Below are 27,045 nucleotides of genomic sequence, written 5' to 3'. Positions count from 1 at the left end.
CCCCCCCCAACCTCCCTCTCACCCTGCCCCCCCCCAACCTCCCTCACCCCGCCCCCCCCAACCTCCCTCTCACCCCCCCAACCTCCCTCTCACCCCCCCAACCTCCCTCTCACGACCCCCCCTCATCCCCCCAACCTCTCTCACCCCCCCCCAACCTCCCTATCACCCCCCCCCCACCTCCCTCTCACCCCCCCCAACCTCCCTCTCACCCCCCCCAACCTCCCTCTCACCCCACCCCCCAACCTCCCTCTCATCCCCCCCAACCTCTCTCTCCCTCCCCCCAACCTCTCTCTCCCCCCCTCATCCCCCCAACCTCTCTCTCCCCCCCTCATCCCCCCAACCTCTCTCTCCCTCCCCCCAACCTCTCTCTCCCCCCCAACCTCTCCCTCCCCCCCCAACCTCTCCCTCCCCCCCCAACCTCTCTCTCCCCCCCCACCTCTCCCTCCCCCCCACCTCTCCCTCCCCCCCCCACCTCTCCCCCCCCCAACCTCTCTCCCCCCCCAACCTCTCTCCCCCCCAACCTCTCTCTCCCCCCAACCTCCCTCTCACCCCCCCCCCAACCTCCCTCTCACCCCCCCCAACCTCCCTCTCACGACCCCCCCTCATCCCCCCAACCTCTCTCACCCCCCCCAACCTCCCTATCACCCCCTCCCCCACCTCCCTCTCACCTCCCCCAACCTCCCTCTCACCCCCCCCCAACCTCCCTCTCACCCCCCCAACCTCCCTCTCATCCCCCCCAACCTCTCTCTCCCTCCCCCCAACCTCTCTCTCCCCCCCCTCATCCCCCCAACCTCTCTCTCCCTCCCCGCAACCTCTCTCTCCCCCCCAACCTCTCCCTCCCCCCCCCAACCTCTCCCTCCCCCCCCAACCTCTCCCTCCCCCCCCAACCTCTCTCTCCCCCCCACCTCTCCCTCCCCCCCCACTCTCTCCGCCCCAACCTCTCTCCCCCCAACCTCTCTCTCCCCCCCCACCTCTCTCCCCCCTCCCCCACCTCTCTCTCTCCCCCCCACCTCTCTCTCCCCCCCCACCTCTCTCTCCCCCCCACCTCTCTCTCCCCCCCACCTCTCTCCCCCCCCCAACCTCTCTCTCCCCCTCCCCCACCTCTCCCCCCAACCTCTCTCTCCCCCCCCACACCTCTCTCTCCCCCCCCACACCCCTCTCTCCCCCCCCCCAACCTCTCTCTCCCCCCCCAACCTCTCTCTCCCCCCCCAACCCTCTCTCCCCCTCCCCCAACCTCTCTCCCCCACCTCTCTCCCCCTCCCCCACCTCTCTCCCCCCTCCCCCACCTCTCTCCCCCTCCCCCACCTCTATCTCCCCCTCCCCCCACCTCTCTCCCCCTCCCCCACCTCTCTCCCCCCACCCCCCCACCTCTATCCCCCCTCCCCCACCCTACCCCCCCTCCCCCACCTCTATCTCCCCCCCCCCACCTCTCTCTCCCCCCACCTCTCTCCCCCCCCACCTCTCTCCCCCCCCTCCACCTCTCTCCCCCACCACCCTCTCCCCCTCCCCCACCTCTCTCTCCCCCCCCACCTTCTCTCCCCCCCCCACCTCTCTCTCCCCCCCCCACCTCTCTCTCCCCTCCCCCCACCTCTCTCTCCCTCCACCTCTCCCCCCTCCCCCACCTCTCTCTCCCCCCCCCACCTCTCTCTCCCCCCCCCACCTCTCTCTCCCCCCCCCCCACCTCTCTCTCCCCCCCCCCCACCTCTCTCTCCCCCCCCCCCCACCTCTCTCCCCCCCCCCACCACTCTCTCCCCCCCCACCTCTCTCTCCCCCTCCCCCAACCTCTCTCTCCCCCTCCCCACCTCTCTCCCCCCCCAACCTCTCCCTCCCCCCCACCCTCTCCCTCCCCCCCACCTCTCTCCCTCCCCCCCCCCCAACCACTCTCCCCCCCCCAACCTCTCTCCCCCCCCCCCAACCTCTCTCCCCCCCCCCCAACCTCTCTCCCCCCCCCCACCTCTCTCTCCCCCCCCCACCTCTCTCTCCCCCCTCCCCCAACCTCTCTCTCCCCCTCCCCACCTCTCTCCCCCCCAACCTCTCCCTCCCCCCCACCTCTCTCCCTCCCCCCCACCTCTCTCCCTCCCCCCCCAACCTCTCTCCCCCCCCCAACCTCTCTCCCCCCCCCAACCTCTCTCCCCCCCCCCAACCTCTCTCCCCCCCCCAACCTCTCTCCCCTCCCCCCCCAACCTCTCTCCCCTCCCCCCCCAACCTCTCTCCCCCCCCCCCAACCTCTCTCCCCCCCCCCAACCTCTCTCCCCTCCCCCAACCTCTCTCTCCCCTCCCCCAACCTCTCTCTCCCCTCCCCCAACCTCTCTCTCCCCTCCCCCAACCTCTCTCTCCCTCCCCCTCTCTCCCTCCCCCTCTCTCTCCCTCCCCCTCTCTCTCCCTCCCCCTCCCCCTCTCTCTCCCTCCCCCTCCCCCAACCTCTCTCCCCCTCCCCCTCCCCCTCCCCCAACCTCTCTCCCCCTCCCCCAACCTCTCTCCCCCTCCCCCAACCTCTCTCCCCCTCCCCCAACCTCTCTCTACCTCCCCCTCCCCCAACCTCTCTCTCCCTCCCCCTCCCCCAACCTCTCTCTCCCTCCCCCTCCCCCAACCTCTCTCTCCCTCCCCCAACCTCTCTCTCCCTCCCCCTCCCCCAACCTCTCTCTCCCTCCCCCTCCCCCAACCTCTCTCTCCCTCCCCCTCCCCCAACCTCTCTCTCCCTCCCCCTCCCCCAACCTCTCTCTCCCTCCCCCTCTCCCTCCCCCTCCCCCAACCTCTCTCTCCCCCTCCCCCAACCTCTCTCTCCCTCCCTCCCCCAACCTCTCTCTCCCTCCCTCCCCCAACCTCTCTCTCCCTCCCTCCCCCAACCTCTCTCTCCCTCCCTCCCCCAACCTCTCTCTCCCTCCCTCCCCCAACCTCTCTCTCCCTCCCTCCCCCAACCTCTCTCTCCCTCCCCCAACCTCTCTCTCCCTCCCCCAACCTCTCTCTCCCTCCCCCAACCTCTCTCTCCCTCCCCCAACCTCTCTCTCCCTCCCCCAACCTCTCTCTCCCTCCCCCTGGCTGCTGCTGTGCTGTCCTGTGCTTTACACTGGGCACGCAAGGGGTTAACACACTCCCGTGGCTGTTGCCACGTGCCCCGCATGCCTTCGTGTGATTGGTTAGCCTGAACGTTGACGTCAGCGCCCCGGCTCGCCGGCCAGTGAGCGGACGGCCTGGGGGTGGGATTACAGCGCGGCGGCCCTGTTGTGTCTGTGCGGTAGTCGCAGTCTATGAGCTTAAAAGAATACATCTCCCCCCGCACCCGGTCTCCGCAGCGCACGGATATGGAGGCTCAGGACCCCGGCAGGTGAGCGCGGGCGGTGCTCGGGGACCTGGATGGTGTCACCTCGACCTTATTTATGTGGGCCCGTTGTGTGCGCGGGGATTAGTGCGCATGCGCGGGGTGGCCTGCGGGCTCGGTGCATTGTGTACAAGGAGGGAAGAGCGCGGGGACTCCAGTACCGGCATCTGTATACCAGCATCTGTACACCAGCATATGTATGTATATACCAGCATGTGTATACTGTCACTCCCACATGTATATACCGGCATGTGTATACTGTCACTCCCACATGTATATACCAGCATGTGTATACTGTCACTCCGCATGTGTATACTGTCACTCCCGCATGTATAGACCAGCATGTATACTGTCACTCCCGCATGTATATACCAGCATGTATACTGTCACTCCCGCATGTATATACCAGCATGTATACTGTCACTCCCGCATGTATATCCACATGTATACTGTCCATTCCCGCATGTATTCATCGTACTATAGCTCATTTACAGTGTTACCTACCCTTTGGCACCTTGCATTTATAGTGATACGATCACACTTAAATAGTTACACTGTGCCACCAGTGCATAAACACCACATTGGGCTGAGACATAAGCACATGTGTTATGCCACCAAACCATGTTCCACAGGCCACTAGTGCATATATGGTGTATTGATGTTATTATATTATCTGTTATTTATTTGATTACCACATGTATTACTACTGTGAAGCGCTATGTACATTAATGGCGCTATATAAATAAAGACTTACAATACAATGTCACTGGCGTATATAGTTACCAGTGCATATACAAGGTTAGATGTGTCACCAGTGCAAATAGTTACCAGCACCTATACAGGGTTATACTGTCACCAGCGCAAATAGTTACCAGCACATATACAGGGTTACACCTTCACTATCACATAGTTACCAGCGCATATACAAGGTTACACTTTCACTATCACAAATAGTTACCAGCACATATACAGGGTCACACTGTCGCCATTACAATTATTTACCAGCACATATACACCGTTACACTGCACCGTGCAAATGTTCACCAGCGGATATACACGATTACACTGTACCAGAACATATAAAGGGTTACACTTTCACCATCATCAATAGTTACCAGCACATATACAGGGTTACTCTGTCACCAGTGCAAATACTTACCAGCACATATACAGGGCCAGACTGTTACACCAGCAAAATAATCACCAGCACATATACATTGTTACACTGTCACCAACACATATACAGGGCCACACTTACACCAGTGCAAATTGTTACCAGCGCATATGCAGTGCTGTGTGGTTACCTGCTGCAGAGATTTGTCCAAACACAAAGGGACATTTTACAAGCTGTTAGGACTGTAGAATCTTTTAATGATGACCTAAAAATGCACAACAAACTCATAAATGTGTGTCTAGAACAGGAATGAGAAAATTACTAACAATACAGGGACACCCTCGGAGAAACTGCATCATGTTTAACATGTTACCAACCTGTAAAGGATTTTAAATTGTAATTGGAGAGACAACTTCTTTCCTAGTAGAAACAGGTTGGCAATATTGACAACAAAACTCAATGTGATTGTGTGTCCCTTCCTTGTTCCCCCAGTGCTTGTTTTCAGTAACTTTCAGTTACAGTACAGGACCAGTTTTGGCCGATGAGCTGTTTCAATGTAATGATATCTCAGACTGCGGACAACAGACCCCCCCCCCCATTATAAACAGGGGCAATCACATGCAGGCTTCCACTGGGACAGAAAAAAGGAGACCAAAAGCGCACCAGCACAAACGGAGCAGGAAGGACCCAAAACGGAAAATAATTAAAAGGGCACTTTAATGTGACAAAAGACCCATCCAACGCGTTTCGAACGTCACATCCTGAAAAAGAACGCTGTTGGGTGGGTCTTTTGTCACATTAAAGTGCCCTTTTAATTATTTTCCGTTTGGGTCCTTCCTGCTCCGTTTGTGCTGGTGCGCTTTTGGTCTCCTTTTTCCTGTATTGCATATTGTAGATGCACAGCCTGCCTACCTACCTACTACCAGGATGTGAGTATTGCATATTTCCAGGGGAACCTGCCGATGAGACTGAGGATGAGTGGGCTTGTACCATCTACCACCTGTCTTCAGGAGGATAGTACCCATACTATTACACATTAAGTACTATGTCATTAATTAGTACCCTGGTTTAGTGGTTTGGCTTATTTTTGTTCAGTACACCTGAATTTGAGCGCTTCAGCTATTTTCTACATTCCACTGGGACAGAGGCGGATTCTGCATGTAGATTTGATATCCTTCTGTAAATAATATAGCCACTTTTTACTCGCCATAACTTACTTTTTGTCTTAATAATAATGTTTAAACTGAAATGAGCAGCCCGCTAGCATCAAGCAAAGTGATCAGTGATAAGCGAATGAACCGAGCTCCTCCAAAGGAGAAAAACACAATCAAAATATACATCAATCATGTTGGGTTATAAGAAGTAGACCACAGAAGGTGAACTCATTGATGCTCCAGACAGCTCGAGCCCAGGCGATCAGCGTGCACCATATCCTCATACTGTGTCACCTCATGTGCTATGCTCTAGTACTGGGGGGGCGCGCCAGATTTTTTTTTGGGGGGGGGGGGGGGGGTTGTGGCGGTTGCAGAGGTCCTGCTCTCTTCCCAAAGCATTTAAATTAAATGCTGGGGGATGGCGTGAGGCCTCTTCAACATCCCTTACCATGATTCAAAGGCTTGGTGTCACATGTCGCCATGGTGCAAGGCACCCTTGATATAGGAAAGTTGCTCTGTGAGTTTATAGGTTGCACAGTGAGTGCAGAGGAGTAGCTGATTAGGCCCATTGATGTTAGAAACTTATGTTATTCAGTTTCATACATTATACAAATAAAGGCTCCCCTAATGAAAACAGTACTTCGGCGATTCAGGGACTGTTACGCCTATGTAGCCTGTAGATAAACAATGTCAAACTGCTGTCGGTGGGGCCTGCAATTCTGACATGTTGTATATTTGGTACATATGTTTTTGAGGTAATCCATTATTTTGACATTTATAAATCTTATTTTAAATAGTATGTTGCAGAACAAATTAGTAGCAGTTGCCATCCAGTTCTTTGTACAGAGAATACCCATTTATATCATTGATTTGCTGAAGCACCCCATCAGTACATCAGGAGATAAGGTGAAGTTCTTGTAGAGCTGGTTGTTCCATTATCCCTAACGGTGTTAAACGGTTCTGTAACTGGACATACATTGCAAAGGTAGAAAGTTGGGAATTGTGTATTGCAAGACCTCTTGAATCCTGTTTCTCATAATTACCTCTACGTTACATAATGCAGTGTAACGCACAGTCCCGTCATTTTAAACGGTTTGTTTTTATAAAGTAGCAAATTGCTCAAATAATGGTGTCCTTAGGTCACAGTGGTTTGGGTCACTTTTGCACGTGTAGTTTGCTCAGGATTTGTTCCACCTCAGAACTGTCAGGTTTTGTTGATCTATTTTTTTTGCTGTATTTGCTTTTCAGTTACTATTCCCTTCAGCAAGCCCAGGCGTTTTACGCTTTCCCATTTCATCAAATGATGAGCGTGCCTTCGAACATGGAGCTGGGCAACGAGCAGAGGACTCTGCATACACTGACAGGGGTCCCAGCCCATGAGCTGCAGGCTTTCTCAGGCATGCCTGCTAATGAGCCTCACGTGCTCCATACGCTGACTAGAGTGCCAGACCATGAACCAATGAACCTGCAAACATCCCCAGAAGTCCCAGATAATGCACAGGAACCCGTGCCAGGTAACTTGGCAAACGTTAACGTGTGTATATCTTCTCTTGGGGAGGGAGGGAGGGGGGGAGGAGGGGGCACAAATTATAATGTAAATGTGAATGTAGTTGATTGGTGACGGAAGTGACATCACTTCCGGCAGAAGAGGCTGTCCGTGTTGCCAGCTTCCACCAAGAGGAGTCACTGTTGGGGGGAGTCACACACACACACACCTCTCTCCCCGAGATCTGGGCGCTGAGTCCCCTGGAGGGAGGAGAGATGAAGGGGGGCTGCTCCAGTCCGGTAACGGGGAGCAGGGAGCGCTGAGTGCACCGTTGCTCGGGTGGAGGGAGGGGGGACAGTGCTGAGCGCGTCGTGACCCCGTAGACCGGAGGGAGAGCACCGAGCACTCTGTATCCCCATAGCTCGGAGGGAGGGGGGAGATCGCTGGAGCGCTCTGTGTCCCCATAGCTCTGAGAGAGCTGGTGGGGGCAGGGGGAGAGCACCGAGCATGGTGTCCCCCTCCCAATCGGCTTCTCCAGACTGCACTGCTGGGAGAGCCTGCGTGAGATTTCGTGTCACGCACGGACAATCACGGACGGACGGACACGCACACACGGACGGACACGCACACACACACGGACGGACGGACACGCACACACGGACGGACACGCACGCACACGGACGGACACGCACACACGGACGGACGCACGGGCGCACACACGCACGGACGGTCGCGCACACGCACGGGGGACACGCAACGGCCGGGGGACACGCACGGCCGGGGGACACGCACGGCCGGGGACGCACGCACACATACTGACGGACGCACACACGGACGGAGACACGGGGACGGACGTGGACACACGGGGACACACGGACGGACGGGGACACACACACACACGGATGGACAGACACACACACACACGGATGGACAGACACACACACACACGGATGGACAGACACACAGACACGGATGGACAGAAACACACAGACACGGATGGACACACAGACACGGATGGACACACAGACACGGACGGACACACGCGCGGACGGACTGACAGACACACGCGCGGACGGACTGACAGACACACGGACGGACAGACACACGGACGGACGGACACACGGACGGACGGACACACACACGGACGGACAGACACACACACGGACGGACAGACACACACACGGACAGACGGACAGACACACACGGACGGACGGACAGACACACGGACGGACGGACAGACACACGGACGGACGGACACACGGACGGACACACGGACGGACGGACACACGGACGGACGGACACACGGACGGACGGACACACGGACGGACGGACACACGGACGGACGGACACACGGACGGACGGACACACGGACGGACGGACACACGGACAGACACGGACGGACGGACACACACGGACGGACGCACACGGACGGACGCACACACACGGACGGACGCACACACACGGACGGACGCACACACACGGACGGACGCACGCACACGGACGGACGGACGCACACACACGGACGGACGCACACACACGGACGGACACACACACACGGACGGACACACACGGACGGACACACACACACAGATGGACACACGGACGGACGGACGGATACACACGGACGGACACACACGGATGGACGGACACACACGGACAGACACACACACACGGACGGACACACACACACGGACGGACACATACACGGACGGACACACACACACGGACGGACACATACACGGACGGACACGGACGGACGGACACACGGACGGACAGACACACGGACGGACGGACGGACGGACACACGGACGGACGGACACGTGCGGACGGGGACACACACACACACACACCCGGACGGACACACACACACACACCCGGACGGACACACACACACACACCCGGACGGACACACACACACACACCCGGACGGACACACACACACACCCGGACGGACACACACACACACACACACACACCCGGACGGACACACACACACACACACCCGGACGGACACACACACCCGGACGGGGACACGGACGGACACACGGACAGACACGGACGGACGGATACGGACACACGGACGGATACACACACACGGACGGACTCACACACGGATACACACGGACGGACACACAAACACACGGACGGACACACAAACACACGGACGGACACACAAACACACGGACGGACACACATACACGGACGGACGGACACACACGGACGGACACACGGACGGACAGAAACACGGACGGACGCGGACGGACGGACACACGGACGGACGGACACACGGACGGACGGACACACGGACGGACGGACACACGGACGGACGGACACACGGACGGACGGACACACGGACGGACACACACACACACACACCCGGACGGACACACACACACACCCGGACGGACACACACACACACCCGGACGGACACACACACACCCGGACGGACACACACACACCCGGACGGACACACACACACACCCGGACGGACACACACACACACACACACACACCCGGACGGACACACACGGACGGGGACACGGACACACGGACGGGGACACACGGACAGACACGGACACACGGACGGATACGGACACACGGACGGATACACACACACGGACGGACTCACACACGGATACACACGGACGGACACACACACACGGACGGACACACAAACACACGGACGGACACACAAACACACGGACGCACGGACACACACGGACGGACGGACACACGGACGGACACACACACGGACGGACACACACACGGACGGACACACGGACGGACGGACACACACGGACGGACACACACACGGATCGACGGACGGACACACACACGGACGGACGGACACACGGACGGACACACACGGACGGACACACACACGGACGGACACACACACACGGACGGACGGACACACACGGACGGACACACACACGGATCGACGGACGGACGGACACACACACGGACGGACGGACACACACACCTACGGGGACGGACGGACGGACACACGGACGGACACACGGACGGACACACACACGGACGGACACACACACGGACGGACACACACACGGACGGACACACACACACACACGGATGGACACACACACACACGGATGGACACACACACACACGGATGGACACACACACACACACGGATGGACACACACACACGGATGGACACACACACGGATGGACACACACACACGGATGGACACACACACACGGACGAACACACACGGACGAACACACACGGATGGACACACACACACGGACGGACACACACACACGGACGAACACACACACACGGACGGACACACACACACGGACGGACACACACACACACGGACGGACACACACACACACACGGACGGACACACACACACGGACGGACACACACACACGGACGGACACACACAGACGGACGGACACACACACACACCCGGACGGACACACACACACACCCGGACGGACACACACACACCCGGACGGACACACACACACCCGGACGGACACACACACACACACACACCCGGACGGACACACACACACACACACACACCCGGACGGACACACACACACACCCGGACGGACACACACACACACCCGGACGGACACACACACACACCCGGACGGACACACACACACACCCGGACGGACACACACACACACGGACGGGGACACACGGACGGGGACACGGACACACGGACGGACGGACGGACACGGACGGACGGACACACACGGACGGACACACGGACGGACGGACACATACACGGACGGACACACACGGACGGACACACACACGGACGGACACACACACGGACACACACGGATGGACGGACGGACACACACACACGGATGGACACACACGGATGGACACACACACACGGATGGACATACACACACACACACACGGACGAACACACACACGGACGGACACACACACACACGGACGGACACACACACACACGGACGGACACGGACGGACACACGGACGGATACACACACGGACGGACACACACACGGACGGACACACACACACGGACGGACACACACACACGGACGGACACACACACCCGGACGGACACACACACCCGGACCGACACACACACCCGGACGGACACACACCCGGACGGACACACACACACACACACACACACACCCGGACGGACACACACACACCCGGACGGACACACACGGACGGACACACACACACGGATACACACACACACGGACGGGGACACGGACACACGGACGGGGACACACGGACGGGGACACACACGGACGGACACACACAGACGGACACACACACGGATGGATACGGACACACGGGCGGACACACACACACGGACGGACTCACACACGGATACACACACACGGACGGACACACACACACACGGACACACGGACGGGGACACACACACGGACGGGGACACACACACGGACGGACACACGGACGGACACACACACACGGACGGGGACACACACACACACGGACGGACACACACACACACACACGGACGACACACACACACGGACGGACACACACGGATGGGTACACACGGACGGACGGACACACACACGGATGGACACACGGACGGACACACACACACGGACGGACACACACACACGGACGGACACACACACACGGATGGACACACACACACGGACGGACACACACACACGGACGGACACACACGGACGGGGACACACACGGATGGACACACACACACACGGATGGACACACACACGAATGGACACACACGGATGGACACACACACACGGATGGACACACACACGGACGGACACACGGACGGACACACACACGGACGGACGGACGCACACACGGACGGACGGACACACACACACGGACGGGCGGACACGGACGGACGGACACGGACGGACGATACACACGGACGGACACACACACACACGGACGGACACACACACACACGGACGGACACACACACGGACGGACAAACACAGACGGACGGAAACACACACAAACACAGACGAACAGACACACACACACACGGACGGACACACACACGGACGGACACACGGACGGACACACACACGGACGGACGGACACACACGGACGGACACACACGGACGGACACACACACGGACGGACACACGGACGGACGGACACACACACGGACGGACACACACACGGACGGACACGGATACACACGGATGGACACACACACACACACGGATGGACACACACACACACACGGATGGACACACACACACACACGGATGGACACACACACACACGGATGGACACACACACACACACGGATGGACACACACACGGATGGACACACACACGGATGGACACACACACGGATGGACACACACGGATGGACACACACACACGGATGGACACACACACGGACGGACACACACACACGGACGGACACACACACGGACGGACACACACACGGACGGACACACACACGGACGGACACACACACGGACGGGCGGATACACACGGACGGGCGGATACACACGGACGGACGGACACACACACACGGACGGACACACACGGACGGACACACACACACGGACGGACACACACACACGGACGGACGGACACACACACACGGACGGACACACACACACGGACGGACAAACACAGACGGACGGAAACACACACACACACGGACGGACAAACACAGACGAACAGACACACACACACACGGACGGACACACGGACGGACACACACACACGGAGGGACGGACACACGGACGGACGGACACACGGACGGACACACACACGGATACACACGGACGGACACACACACGGATGGACACACGGACACACACACACACGGACGGACGGACACACACACGGACGGACACACACACGGATACACACGGACGGATACACACGGACGGACACACACACGGACGGAAACACACACACGGATGGACACACACACGGATGGACACACACACACGGATGGACACACACACACGGATGGACACACACACACGGATGGACACACACACACGGATGGACACACACACACGGATGGACACACACACACGGATGGACACACACACACGGATGGACACACACACACGGATGGACACACACACGGATGGACACACACACACACGGATGACCCCCACACACAAGGATGGACACACACGGACGGACGGACGGACACACACATGGACGGATGGACACACACACGGACGGACACACATGGACGGACGGACGGACACACACGGACGGACGGACAGATGGATACACACGGACGGACGGATACACACGGACGGACACACACACACGGACGGACACACACACGGACGGACACACACACGGACGGACAAACACAGACGGACGGAAACACACACACACACACACGGACTGACACACACACACGGAGGGACACACACACGGACGGACGGACACACACACACGGATACACACGGACGGACACACACACGGATGGACACACGGACGGACACACACACGGACGGACACACACACGGACGGAGACACACACACGGATACACACGGACACACACACACACACGGACAGACACACACGGATGGACACACACACACGGATGGACACACACACACGGATGGACACACACACACGGATGGACACACACACACACACGGATGGACACACACACACACACGGATGGACACACACACACACACGGATGGACACACACACAAGGATGGATACACACACACGGATGGACACACACACACACACGGATGGACACACACACACACGGATGGACACACACACGGACGAACACACACGGACGGACGGACACACACACGGACGGATGGACACACACACGGACGGACACACATGGACGGACGGACACACACGGACGGACACGGACGGACGGACGGATACACACGGACGGACACACACTGATGGACGGACACACACGGACAGACACACACATACGGACGGACACACACACGGACGGACACACACACACACACACGGACGGACACACACACGGACGGACACACACATGGACGGACACACACACACGGACGGACAAACACGGACGGACGGACACACGGACGGACGGACACACACGGACGGACACACAGACACGGATGGACACACACGGATGGACACACACACACGGATGGACACACACACACGGATGGACACACACGGATGGACACACACGGACGGACACACACGGACGAACGGACACACACACAGACAGACGGACACACGGACGGACACACACACACGGACGGACACACACACACGGACGGACACACGGACGGACGGACACACGGACACACGGATGGACACACACACACGGATGGACACACACACAAGGATGGACACACACACACACGGACGGACACACACACGGACGAACACACACGGACGGACGGACGGACACACGGACGGACACACACATGGACGGACGGACGGACGGACACGGACGGGCGGATGGATACGGACGGACGGACGGATACACACGGACGGACACACACACACGGACGGACACACACACACGGACGGACAAACACAGACGGACGGAAACACACACACACACACGGACTGACACACACAGACGAACAGACACACACACACGGAGGGACACACACACGGACGGACGGACACACGGACGGACACACACACACAGATACACACGGACGGACACACACACGGACGGACACACGGACGGACACACACACGGACGGACGGACACACACACACGGATACACACGGACGGACACACACACACGGACAGACACACACGGATGGACACACACACACGGATGGACACACACACACGGATGGACACACACACACGGATGGACACACACACACGGATGGACACACACACACGGATGGACACACACACACACGGATGGACACACACACAAGGATGGACACACACACAAGGATGGACACACACACAAGGATGGACACACACACACGGATGGACACACACACACACGGATGGACACACACACGGACGGACGGACACACACACACACGGACGGATGGACACACACACGGACGGACACACACATGGACGGACGGACACGGACGGACGGATACACACGGACGGACACACACTGATGGACGGACACACACGGACAGACACACACATACGGACGGACACACACACGGACGGACACACACACACACACGGACGGACACACACATGGACGGACACACACACACGGACGGACAAACACGGACGGACGGACACACGGACGGACGGACACACACGGACGGACACACAGACACGGATGGACACACACACGGATGGACACACACGGACGAACACACACACGGACGGACGGACGGACACACGGACGGACACACGGACGGACACACACACACGGACGGACACACACACACGGACGGACACACACACACGGACGGACACACACGGACGGACGGACACACGGACGGACACACGGACGGACGGACGGACACACGCGGACGGACGGACACGGACGGACACGGACGGACGGACACACACACACCCGGACGGACACACACACACCCGGACGGACACACACACACCCGGACGGACACACACACACACACCCGGACGGACACACACACACACACACACACACCCGGACGGACACACACACACACACACACACACACACACACACACACACACACCCGGACGGACACACACACACACACACACACACCCGGACGGACACACACACACACACCCGGACGGACACACACGGACGGACACACACGGATACACACACACGGACGGACACAGACACACGGACGGATACGGACACACGGACGGACACGGACGGACGGACTCACACACGGATACACACACACGGACGGACAGACACACACACACACACGGACGGACACGGACACACGGACGGATACGGACACATGGACGGACACACACACACGGATGGACACACACACACACGGATGGACACACGGACGGACACACACACGGACGGATGGACACACACACGGACGGACACACACATGGACGGACGGACACACACGGACGGACACGGACGGACGGACGGATACACACGGACGGACACACACTGATGGACGGACACACACGGACAGACACACACATACGGACGGACACACACACGGACGGACACACACACACACACACACACACACGGACACACACACGGACGGACACACACATGGACGGACACACACACACGGACGGACAAACACGGACGGACGGACACACGGACGGACGGACACACACGGACGGACACACAGACACGGATGGACACACACGGATGGACACACACACACGGATGGACACACACACACGGATGGACACACACGGATGGACACACACGGACGGACACACACGGACGAACGGACACACACAGACAGACGGACACACGGACGGACACACACACACGGACGGACACACACACACGGACGGACACACACACACGGACGGACACACGGACGGACGGACACATGGACGGACGGACACACGGACACACGGATGGACACACACACAAGGATGGACACACACACACACGGACGGACACACACACGGACGAACACACACGGACGGACGGACGGACACACACACGGACGGACACACACATGGACGGACGGACGGACACACACGGACGGACGGACGGACACGGACGGACGGATGGATACGGACGGACGGACGGATACACACGGACGGACACACACACACGGACGGACACACACACACGGACGGACAAACACAGACGGACGGAAACACACACACACACACGGACTGACACACACAGACGAACAGACACACACACACGGAGGGACACACACACGGACGGACGGACACACGGACGGACACACACACACAGATACACACGGACGGACACACACACGGACGGACACACGGACGGACACACACACGGACGGACGGACACACACACACGGATACACACGGACGGACACACACACACACGGACAGACACACACGGATGGACACACACACACGGATGGACACACACACACGGATGGACACACACACACACACGGATGGACACACACACACACGGATGGACACACACACACACGGATGGACACACACACAAGGATGGACACACACACAAGGATGGACACACACACACACGGATGGACACACACACGGACGGACGGACACACACACACACGGACGGATGGACACACACACGGACGGACACACACATGGACGGACGGACACACACGGACGGACGGACACGGACGGACGGATACACACGGACGGACACACACTGATGGACGGACACACACGGACAGACACACACATACGGACGGACACACACACGGACGGACACACACACACACACGGACGGACACACACACACACGGACGGACACACACATGGACGGACACACACACACGGACGGACAAACACGGATGGACGGACACACGGACGGACGGACACACACGGACGGACACACAGACACGGATGGACTCACACGGATGGACACACACGGACGAACACACACACGGACGGACGGACACACACACGGACGGACGGACACACGGACGGACACACACACACGGACGGACACACACACACGGACGGACACACACACACGGACGGACACACGGACGGACGGACACACGGACGGACGGACACACGCGGACGGACGGACACGGACGGACACGGACGGACGGACGGACACACACACACCCGGACGGACACACACACACCCGGACGGACACACACACACCCGGACGGACACACACACACCCGGACGGACACACACACACACACCCGGACGGACACACACACACACACACACACACACACACACACACACACACACACACACACACCCGGACGGACACACACACACACACACACACACACCCGGACGGACACACACACACACACACACACACACCCGGACGGACACACACACACACACACACACACACCCGGACGGACACACACACACCCGGACGGACACACACACACGGACGGACACACACGGATACACACACACGGACGGACACAGACACACGGACGGATACGGACACACGGACGGACACACACGGACGGACGGACTCACACACGGATACACACACACGGACGGACAGACACACACACACACACGGACGGACACGGACACATGGACGGACACACACACACGGACGGACTCACGGACGGACACACACACACGGACACACACGGACGGACACACACACGGACAGACGGACGGACACACACACGGACGGACGGACACACACACGGACGGACGGACACACACACGGATGGACGGACGGACACACGAACCGACGGACGGACACACGAACCGACGGACGGACACACGGACGGACACACACACGGACGGATGGACACGGACGGGCGGACACACACGGACGGACGGACACACGGACGGATGGACACGGACGGGCGGACACAGACGGACGGACACACGGACAGACGGACACACGGACGGACACACACGGACGGACGGACGGACACACGGACGGACGGACACACACGGACGGACGGACACACACGGACGGACGGACACACGGACACACACGGACACACACACGGACGGACACACACACGGACGGACACACACACGGACGGACACACACACGGACGGACACACACACGGACGGACACACACGGACGGACACACACACGGACAGACGGACGGACGGACACACACACGGACGGACACACACACGGACGGACACACACACACACACGGATGGACGGACACACGGACGGACGGACACACACACGGACGGACACACAGACCGATGGACACACGGACGGACGGACACACACACGGACGGACGGACACGGACGGGCGGACACACACGGACGGACGGGCACACACGGACGGGCGGACACACACACAGACGGACGGACACACGGACGGACACACGGACGGACACACACACGGACGGACACACACACACGGACGGACACACGGACGGACGGACACATGGACGGACGGACACACGGACACACGGATGGACACACACACACGGATGGACACACACACAAGGATGGACACACACACGGACGGACACACACACGGACGAACACACACGGACGGACGGACACACACACGGACGGACACACACATGGACGGACGGACGGACACACACGGACGGACGGACACGGACGGACGGATGGATACGGACGGACGGATACACACGGACGGACACACACACACGGACGGACACACACACACGGACAAACACAGACGGACGGAAACACACACACACACACGGACTGACACACACAGACGAACAGACACACACACACGGAGGGACACACGGACGGACGGACACACGGACAGACACACACACACAGATACACACGGACGGACACACACACGGACGGACACACGGACGGACACACACACGGACGGACGGACACACACACACGGATACACACGGACGGGGACACACACACACGGACAGACACACACGGATGGACACACACACACGGATGGACACACACACACGGATGGACACACACACACGGATGGACACACACACACGGATGGACACACACACACGGATGGACACACACACACACGGATGGACACACACACAAGGATGGACACACACACACACGGATGGACACACACACACACGGATGGACACACACACGGACGGACGGACACACACACACACGGACGGATGGACACACACACGGACGGACACACACATGGACGGACACACACGGACGGACGGACACGGACGGACGGATACACACGGACGGACACACACTGATGGACGGACACACACGGACAGACACACACATACGGACGGACACACACACGGACGGACACACACACACACACGGACGGACACACACACACACACGGACGGACACACACATGGACGGACACACACACACGGACGGACAAACACGGACGGACGGACACACGGACGGACGGACACACACGGACGGACACACAGACACGGATGGACACACACACGGATGGACACACACGGACGGACACACACACGGACGAACACACACACGGACGGACGGACACACACACGGACGGACGGACACACGGACGGACACACACGGACGGACACACACACGGACGGACACACACACACGGACGGACACACACGGACGGACGGACGGACACACGGACGGACACACGGACGGACACACGGACGGACGGACACACGCGGACGGACGGACACGGACGGACGGACGGACGGACGGACGGACACACACACCCGGACGGACACACACACACCCGGACGGACACACACACACCCGGACGGACACACACACACCCGGACGGACACACACACACACCCGGACGGACACACACACACACACACACACACACCCGGACGGACACACACACACACACACACACCCGGACGGACACACACAAACACACACACACCTGGACGGACACACACACACCCGGACGGACACACACACACACACGGACGGACACACACGGATACACACACACGGACGGACACAGACACACGGACGGATACGGACACACGGACGGACACACACGGACGGACGGACTCACACACGGATACACACACACGGACGGACAGACACACACACACACACGGACGGACACACGGACGGATACGGACACATGGACGGACACACACACACGGACGGACTCACGGACGGACACACACACACGGACGGACACACACACACGGACGGACACACACACACGGACGGACACACACGGACGGACACACACGGACGGACACACACGGACGGACACACACGGACGGACACACACACGGACAGACGGACGGACACACACACGGACGGACACACACACGGACGGACGGACACACACACGGACGGACGGACACACACACGGATGGACGGACGGACACACGAACCGACGGACGGACACACGGACGGACACACACACGGACGGATGGACACGGACGGGCGGACACACACGGACGGACGGACACACGGACGGATGGACACGGACGGGCGGACACACACGGACGGACGGACACACGGACAGACACACGGACAGACGGACACACGGACGGACACACACGGACGGACGGACGGACACACGGACGGACGGACACACACGGACGGACACACACGGACGGACGGACACACGGACACACACGGACGGACACACACGGACGGACGGACACACGGACACACACGGACGGACACACACACGGACGGACACACACGGACGGACGGACGGACGGACACACACACGGACGGACACACACACGGACGGACACACACACACACACACACGGATGGACGGACACACGGACGGACGGACACACACACACACGGACGGACGGACACACAGACCGATGGACACACGGACGGACGGACACACACACACGGACGGACACGGACGGGCGGACGGACACGGACGGGCGGACACACACGGACGGACAGGCACACACGGACGGGCGGGGACACACGGACGGACGGGCACACACACGGACGGACACACACGGACGGACGGACACACGGACACACGGACAGACGGACACACGGACGGATGGACACACGGACGGACGGACACACACGGACGGACGGACACGGACAGACGGACACAGACGGACGGACGGACACACGGACGGACGGACACACGGACGGACACACGGACGCACGGACGGACACGGACGGACGGACACACACACACATGCACATGTACACGTACATTCAGATGTACACGTACATTCAAATGTACACGTACACGTACACGCACATGTACACGTACACGCACATGTACACGTACACGCACATGTACACGCACATGCACACGTACACGCACACGCACACGTACACGCACACGCACATGTAAACGCACACGCACATGTACACGCACGTACTTACACACACACGTACACATGCACGTACACACACATATACACACACGTACACACACACTGACACGTGTACACACACACACACACTGACACGTGTACACACACACACACACACTGACACGTGTACACACACTGACACGTGTACACACACACACACACTGACACGTGTACACACACACTGACACGTGTACACACACACACTGCTGCTGGCAGTGCTCCTGGTATGTGCTATTATACATTGTGCTGCAGGGTCCTCTGACCTGAATTTTTTTTCAAATGAATGGAAAATAAAAACTTTTGAAAACAATGTGCATACACACACGAGGAATTCACAGTTAGTATAAATATAGAAGTGCAAATAGCTAAAACAGGATGTGTGCCGAGCACGTGCGTTCTAAGTCAAACTTCTTTGCGTTTTGTCACTGAAATTGTGGTTTTGATTTTTAATTAAAAAAATTACAATCTCAAATACAATTTCTGTGACAACAGTGACAAAAAACGAAGAAGTTTCACTTAATGCGCGGCGCACACACACACTTTTTATTTTAATACGTTATGAATGATCTATTATACATATGTTACCTCCTACACCAGTGTTCTCCTTTCCTTCTCATATCACTTTTCCTACACGGCCCTGCAAAAGTCTCTATGGGAGTATGTTTGACAATTAACTTTGCAAGGTTGCTATAGGAGTGGTGGTAAATGGTCAGAGTGGCAGATGTTTTGCTCTCATTAATTAACACACACAACTGGTTGCTGCTTAAGATAAATGTCGATTGAACGGTATAATGCCTGTCTAGGCATAATGAGCTGTGCTGCCAGCTAGCAGGAAGCAAGGGATGAAGTGTATTCATGTTGAACAGTTCTGCACCTTCAATGCATAATAAGCTTGGTTCAGGACAAGTTCACCTATTCGGTGCCCAAGATGGGGTTGTTGGCTTTTTGGTGCCGCACATCTTTCTCTCTTGCTCAGTTAATGGTGTTTTATTTTAATAATTGTAATTAAATAGCTGCAAATTTCAGGACGGACCAATATGATTTTCACGGCCATGGTCACTTAGAACGCAGTGTTTGAGTCTCCAGGACTATGGAGTCATAGACCTGAGTGGAGATTGAGCATCATTATTTTGAATCGGTACTAATGAAGTGAAATGTTGTGGTCTAAAACAGGGGTGCTCAACTCCAGTCCTCAAGAACCCCATCCCCAACAGGTCCGGTTTTCAGGATATCCCTGCTTCAGCACAGGTGGTGCAGTCTTCGACTGAGCCACTGATTGAGCCACCTGTGAACTTGGGATATCCTTAAAATCTGACCTGTTGGGGGGATGTGGGGGGGGGGGGTCTTGAGGACTGGAGTTGAGCACAGTGAAGAGGAAAACTGTCCTGCGCGCTGGAGTGCGCTCACACAAATGTAGTAGAGTTTTTATTTATTTATAAAAATGTTTTACCAGGAAGTAATACATTGAGAGTTACCTCTCGTTTTCAAGTATGTCCTGGGCACAGTGTTATAACAATACATGGTTACATTAAAAGAACAGGGTTATACTGTCACTTCACAGACATTTCATGGACAGATAAGAGTTGGAAAATTGGGTACAGGGGATAAAGGGCTTGTGAGTTTCAGATTTGAAATAAAGCAGTTTTAACATCACTTTTACATCAGCGAACGGCTCACACCCTTTGGCTGCCCCAAAGGCTGTCCGCCTTTGGGGCAACGCAGACATACACTGGGGTGGTTGAGATTGAGTAGAGGTAGGATCGAGGAGAGAGAGTAATGGAGGTCCGTGTGGGGTCTTGGAGGGTATGTAGAAGTACTATTGAAGACCCGCTGAGGATAGTAAGAAACCGTTTGACTCAGAGAATCGGGTGAAATGCCGTTAGGGAACTACATGGGATGATGGAGATAAGTAAAAGTACTCTTGCCTCCTATTGCAGACCCACTTTGGTAGCTTGAGTCCCGCTGGCTGTGAGAATCAGAAACCGCTCCGTAATGATGTGAAATCCTCCTCCTCCCCCCCTGCGTGTGCCGCCAAATCCAGGAAGTGATAGTAAATCTGTAACAGGAGATCCCGGGCACTCACGTAACAACATTTCTCAAGGAGAAAGCGCAATTGTTGCATGACACGCGTGGGAGGACATAAATCTCTTTGAGACTACCACCTTCAAATATGTTCCACTATTTTTTCTATACCTGGGTTCCCTGTTTTTGTGATCGGGGATTTAGTTACGCGAGTGCCCTGGATCTCCTGTTACAGATTTCCTGGAATTGAGCACCCCTGATCTAAAAGCCCCACGTCTTGCATTAGTCACTACAAAATAATATTGTTGACAGTCAAGTTGTTGGTCCTTTTTGTCATTCCGTAGCAGTATCCCTGTGACCCCACTTCTGTAAGGGACTGTCCTTAATCTGTTTGCCCTGTGCTCTAGAGCCTGCAAAGGGTAAGAGGAAGAGGGGAAAAGCTGCTGCGGAGCCAAAGCCGAAGAAACCAGCCAAGAGTGCAAAAACTCCCAAATCAGGAGGGAAGCAGGATAAGATCACTGACACCTTCAAAGTGAAAAGAAAAGTGGACCGATTTAATGGCGTGTCGGAAGCCGAGCTCATGACCAAGACTCTGCCTGACATTCTGACTTTCAACCTGGACATTGTCATTGTAAGTATCCCTTCCCAAAAGTGAAATTGAGTTTGTAGAATTTGTAGAGACCACTTGGTCTAGGTAGCCCACCCATCGGGGACACAGGTGTCCTTGACGTCCACATTATTGTTGTCCAATATCAAAACTACCATGAGGTTTTATTTTCGTGTTTTTATGTATTTGTAAATGTATCAATATTTTGACCTGCAGATTGGAATCAACCCGGGTCTTATGGCGGCTTACAAAGGGCATCACTACCCTGGACCTGGAAACCACTTTTGTAAGTTCCTCTGCGTTTTCTCATGTGCGGGAAATGATTGCCATCAAATCTAATTGGGCCTCATCACCTTCTCTCCTGCATTGGCCTTTATGGCAATACAAAATATTAATTTGCTAGTTAGGGCTTTTTCCTTCACCTGTTTGAGCACCTTCTTCTCAGACGAAATATAATTTATATTGGCTCACATTTAACAGTGACCGGGCCTTTAGGTGCATTCCCACTTGATAGCATGAGCGAAGTTCCTGTCTTCACTGGTGATAGCAGTCCTGCCAACATCAAACTCTCACACTCTTAGATTCTGCTGAGAAGTTGTTGTAGTTGAGGGTCAGGCACAGTCCTTGCGCCCCTCCAGGAAATTGTCTGATCTTCTCCCTATGGCCATGGTGGGAGAAGTGTCACTTTCAAACTGGATGCAAGAGTAATTAAAAGATACTTATCTTAGTGACTACTGAGTCTGGGTCTGTGTTCAGATATTTGAATCACTCAAAGCAACCCTTGCTCAGCAACTTGGCTAGAATTTTTCCGTTAGAATGCAAAAGGTACATATTGGTTGCTATTTTAACTTATTTTAAATAGACTTATTCACCCGTATTGCCTTTTCTCCCTTCAATGTGCCTTTTATTTGAGTAGCAAACTCGTTAATGTATGTCCCCAATGGCTTATTTTGAATAGGAAAATAAATCTAGTTGCATTCTTTAAAATTGGCAGAAATAATTGCTACAATTCCCCTGGGCTGTTGGTGACAATGTAACAACTACTGAAAAGCTGGAGAATTCTGTGTTCCTGGGCAAGCTATTAAAGATTCCATGCAGTTGGTGCCAAGTTTGCACTTGATCTGTTAACTGGTCTGTCCCAAGCGTAATTAAATAGAGGTTCCTTCCAGAATGCTTAAAATGTATAGGTTCGAGGCGTGAAATGAACTCGGCACTTCCAACTTTTCGTGTATATGGAAGGGAGAGCAAGTTAACGTTAGTTTCCTGGATTTGTACGGTTGTCATCTTGCGGCCACAGCATTGTGCTTCTTTGAGTGGGTAAAAATGTGTTGTGTTTCAATACAAGTGTCAAGGCTGAAAACTCAACTTCAGATCTTGTGTTATTAACTTTATTCGGGATAAGGGATTCCTCACTCAATGTCACAGGGCACTGGGCAATAAACCACAGCTTGTAAGGTGAACTGCTGATACAAAGTGTTTCAATTTGAGAAACATTAACATTTTGAGTCTGACTTTTATGTGGTATGTGTACATTTTTCTTAGGTACTTCCCAAAAATGTAAACATGAGCCTAGAAATTATATTGTTCAATTTCTCCCAAAAATGTAATTGTGTGACTTCACCCAACACAGACTGGAACAGAAAGACTTGTGCGGCTCTTCAAATACTTGTTTCTTCTCAGGGAAGTGTCTCTTCCTATCAGGACTAAGTGATCAGCAGCTCAACCACCTGGATGATCACGGTCTTCCCGAAAAGTATGGAATTGGGTTCACAAACATGGTGGAGAGGACTACACCAGGCAGCAAGGACCTCTCAAGGTGATGGCACCCATCATAACTAGGGCAGTGTATTTTTGTGTTAATTTAGTTTTCCCCAATATATTGTATTGTCCTTTTTTTCCTCTCTTCAGCAAGGAGTTTCGGGAAGGAGGGCGAATTCTTCTACAAAAACTGCAGAAATATAAACCTCGCATAGCAGCTTTTAATGGAAAATGTGAGATTTGTTTTCTCCCACCATTGCACTTTACTCATACGCAATAACCTAAACATTACGTAAAATGTTATATTTACTTCATTCTAGGCATCTATGAAATTTTTAGTAAAGAAGTCTTTGGAGTCAAAATTAAAAAGTTTGAATTTGGAATGCAGCCGCACAGAGTTCCAGAAGCAGACACCGTGAGTAGATTTATTTCACCAGCTACAGCCGGAGTTAAAACTAAATAAAACAAACAACCGCAAATAAAGGCTAAAAAGAGAACACTTCATGCAGATCCCACTTCATTAATTTTTTTTATGGATGTCATCACCATACTGTACAATAGGGTATCTGCTTTCACATCTAGTTTGACTTTTTTTTATCTCGACACCATCTTTCTCTCATTTATTTTCTCTCTCTTACTTTCTCTCTCTCACTTTCTCTCTCTCTCTCTCTCTCTCTTACTTTCTCTCTCTCTCTCTCTCTCTCTCTCTCTCTCTCTCTCTCTCTCTCTCTCTCTTACTCTCTC

General features: G+C 56.3%; 1 protein-coding gene across 2 annotated transcripts in view; it reads left to right on the top strand.

The window, feature by feature from the left end:
* TDG (thymine DNA glycosylase) overlaps positions 1-27,045 on the top strand; it is a 46,961-nt gene that overhangs the window by 3,520 nt on the left and 16,396 nt on the right. The window contains exons 1-7 of one of the 2 annotated variants that reach the window (XM_075600593.1): positions 3,166-3,325; positions 6,836-7,101; positions 24,344-24,567; positions 24,760-24,829; positions 26,224-26,359; positions 26,452-26,534; positions 26,622-26,716. In XM_075600593.1, coding sequence (XP_075456708.1) covers positions 3,249-3,325; positions 6,836-7,101; positions 24,344-24,567; positions 24,760-24,829; positions 26,224-26,359; positions 26,452-26,534; positions 26,622-26,716 — 951 coding nt within the window. In that variant the 5' untranslated portion in view covers positions 3,166-3,248. Of the gene's footprint in view, positions 1-3,165; positions 3,326-6,835; positions 7,102-24,343; positions 24,568-24,759; positions 24,830-26,223; positions 26,360-26,451; positions 26,535-26,621; positions 26,717-27,045 lie in introns of those variants that run through there. The other variant, XM_075600594.1, reaches the window with a different exon arrangement.

Source organism: Ascaphus truei, chromosome 5 (genome assembly GCF_040206685.1).
Source record: "Ascaphus truei isolate aAscTru1 chromosome 5, aAscTru1.hap1, whole genome shotgun sequence".
NCBI classification, from domain to species: domain Eukaryota; kingdom Metazoa; phylum Chordata; class Amphibia; order Anura; family Ascaphidae; genus Ascaphus; species Ascaphus truei.
This window is presented reverse-complemented; position numbering and strand designations above follow the sequence as displayed.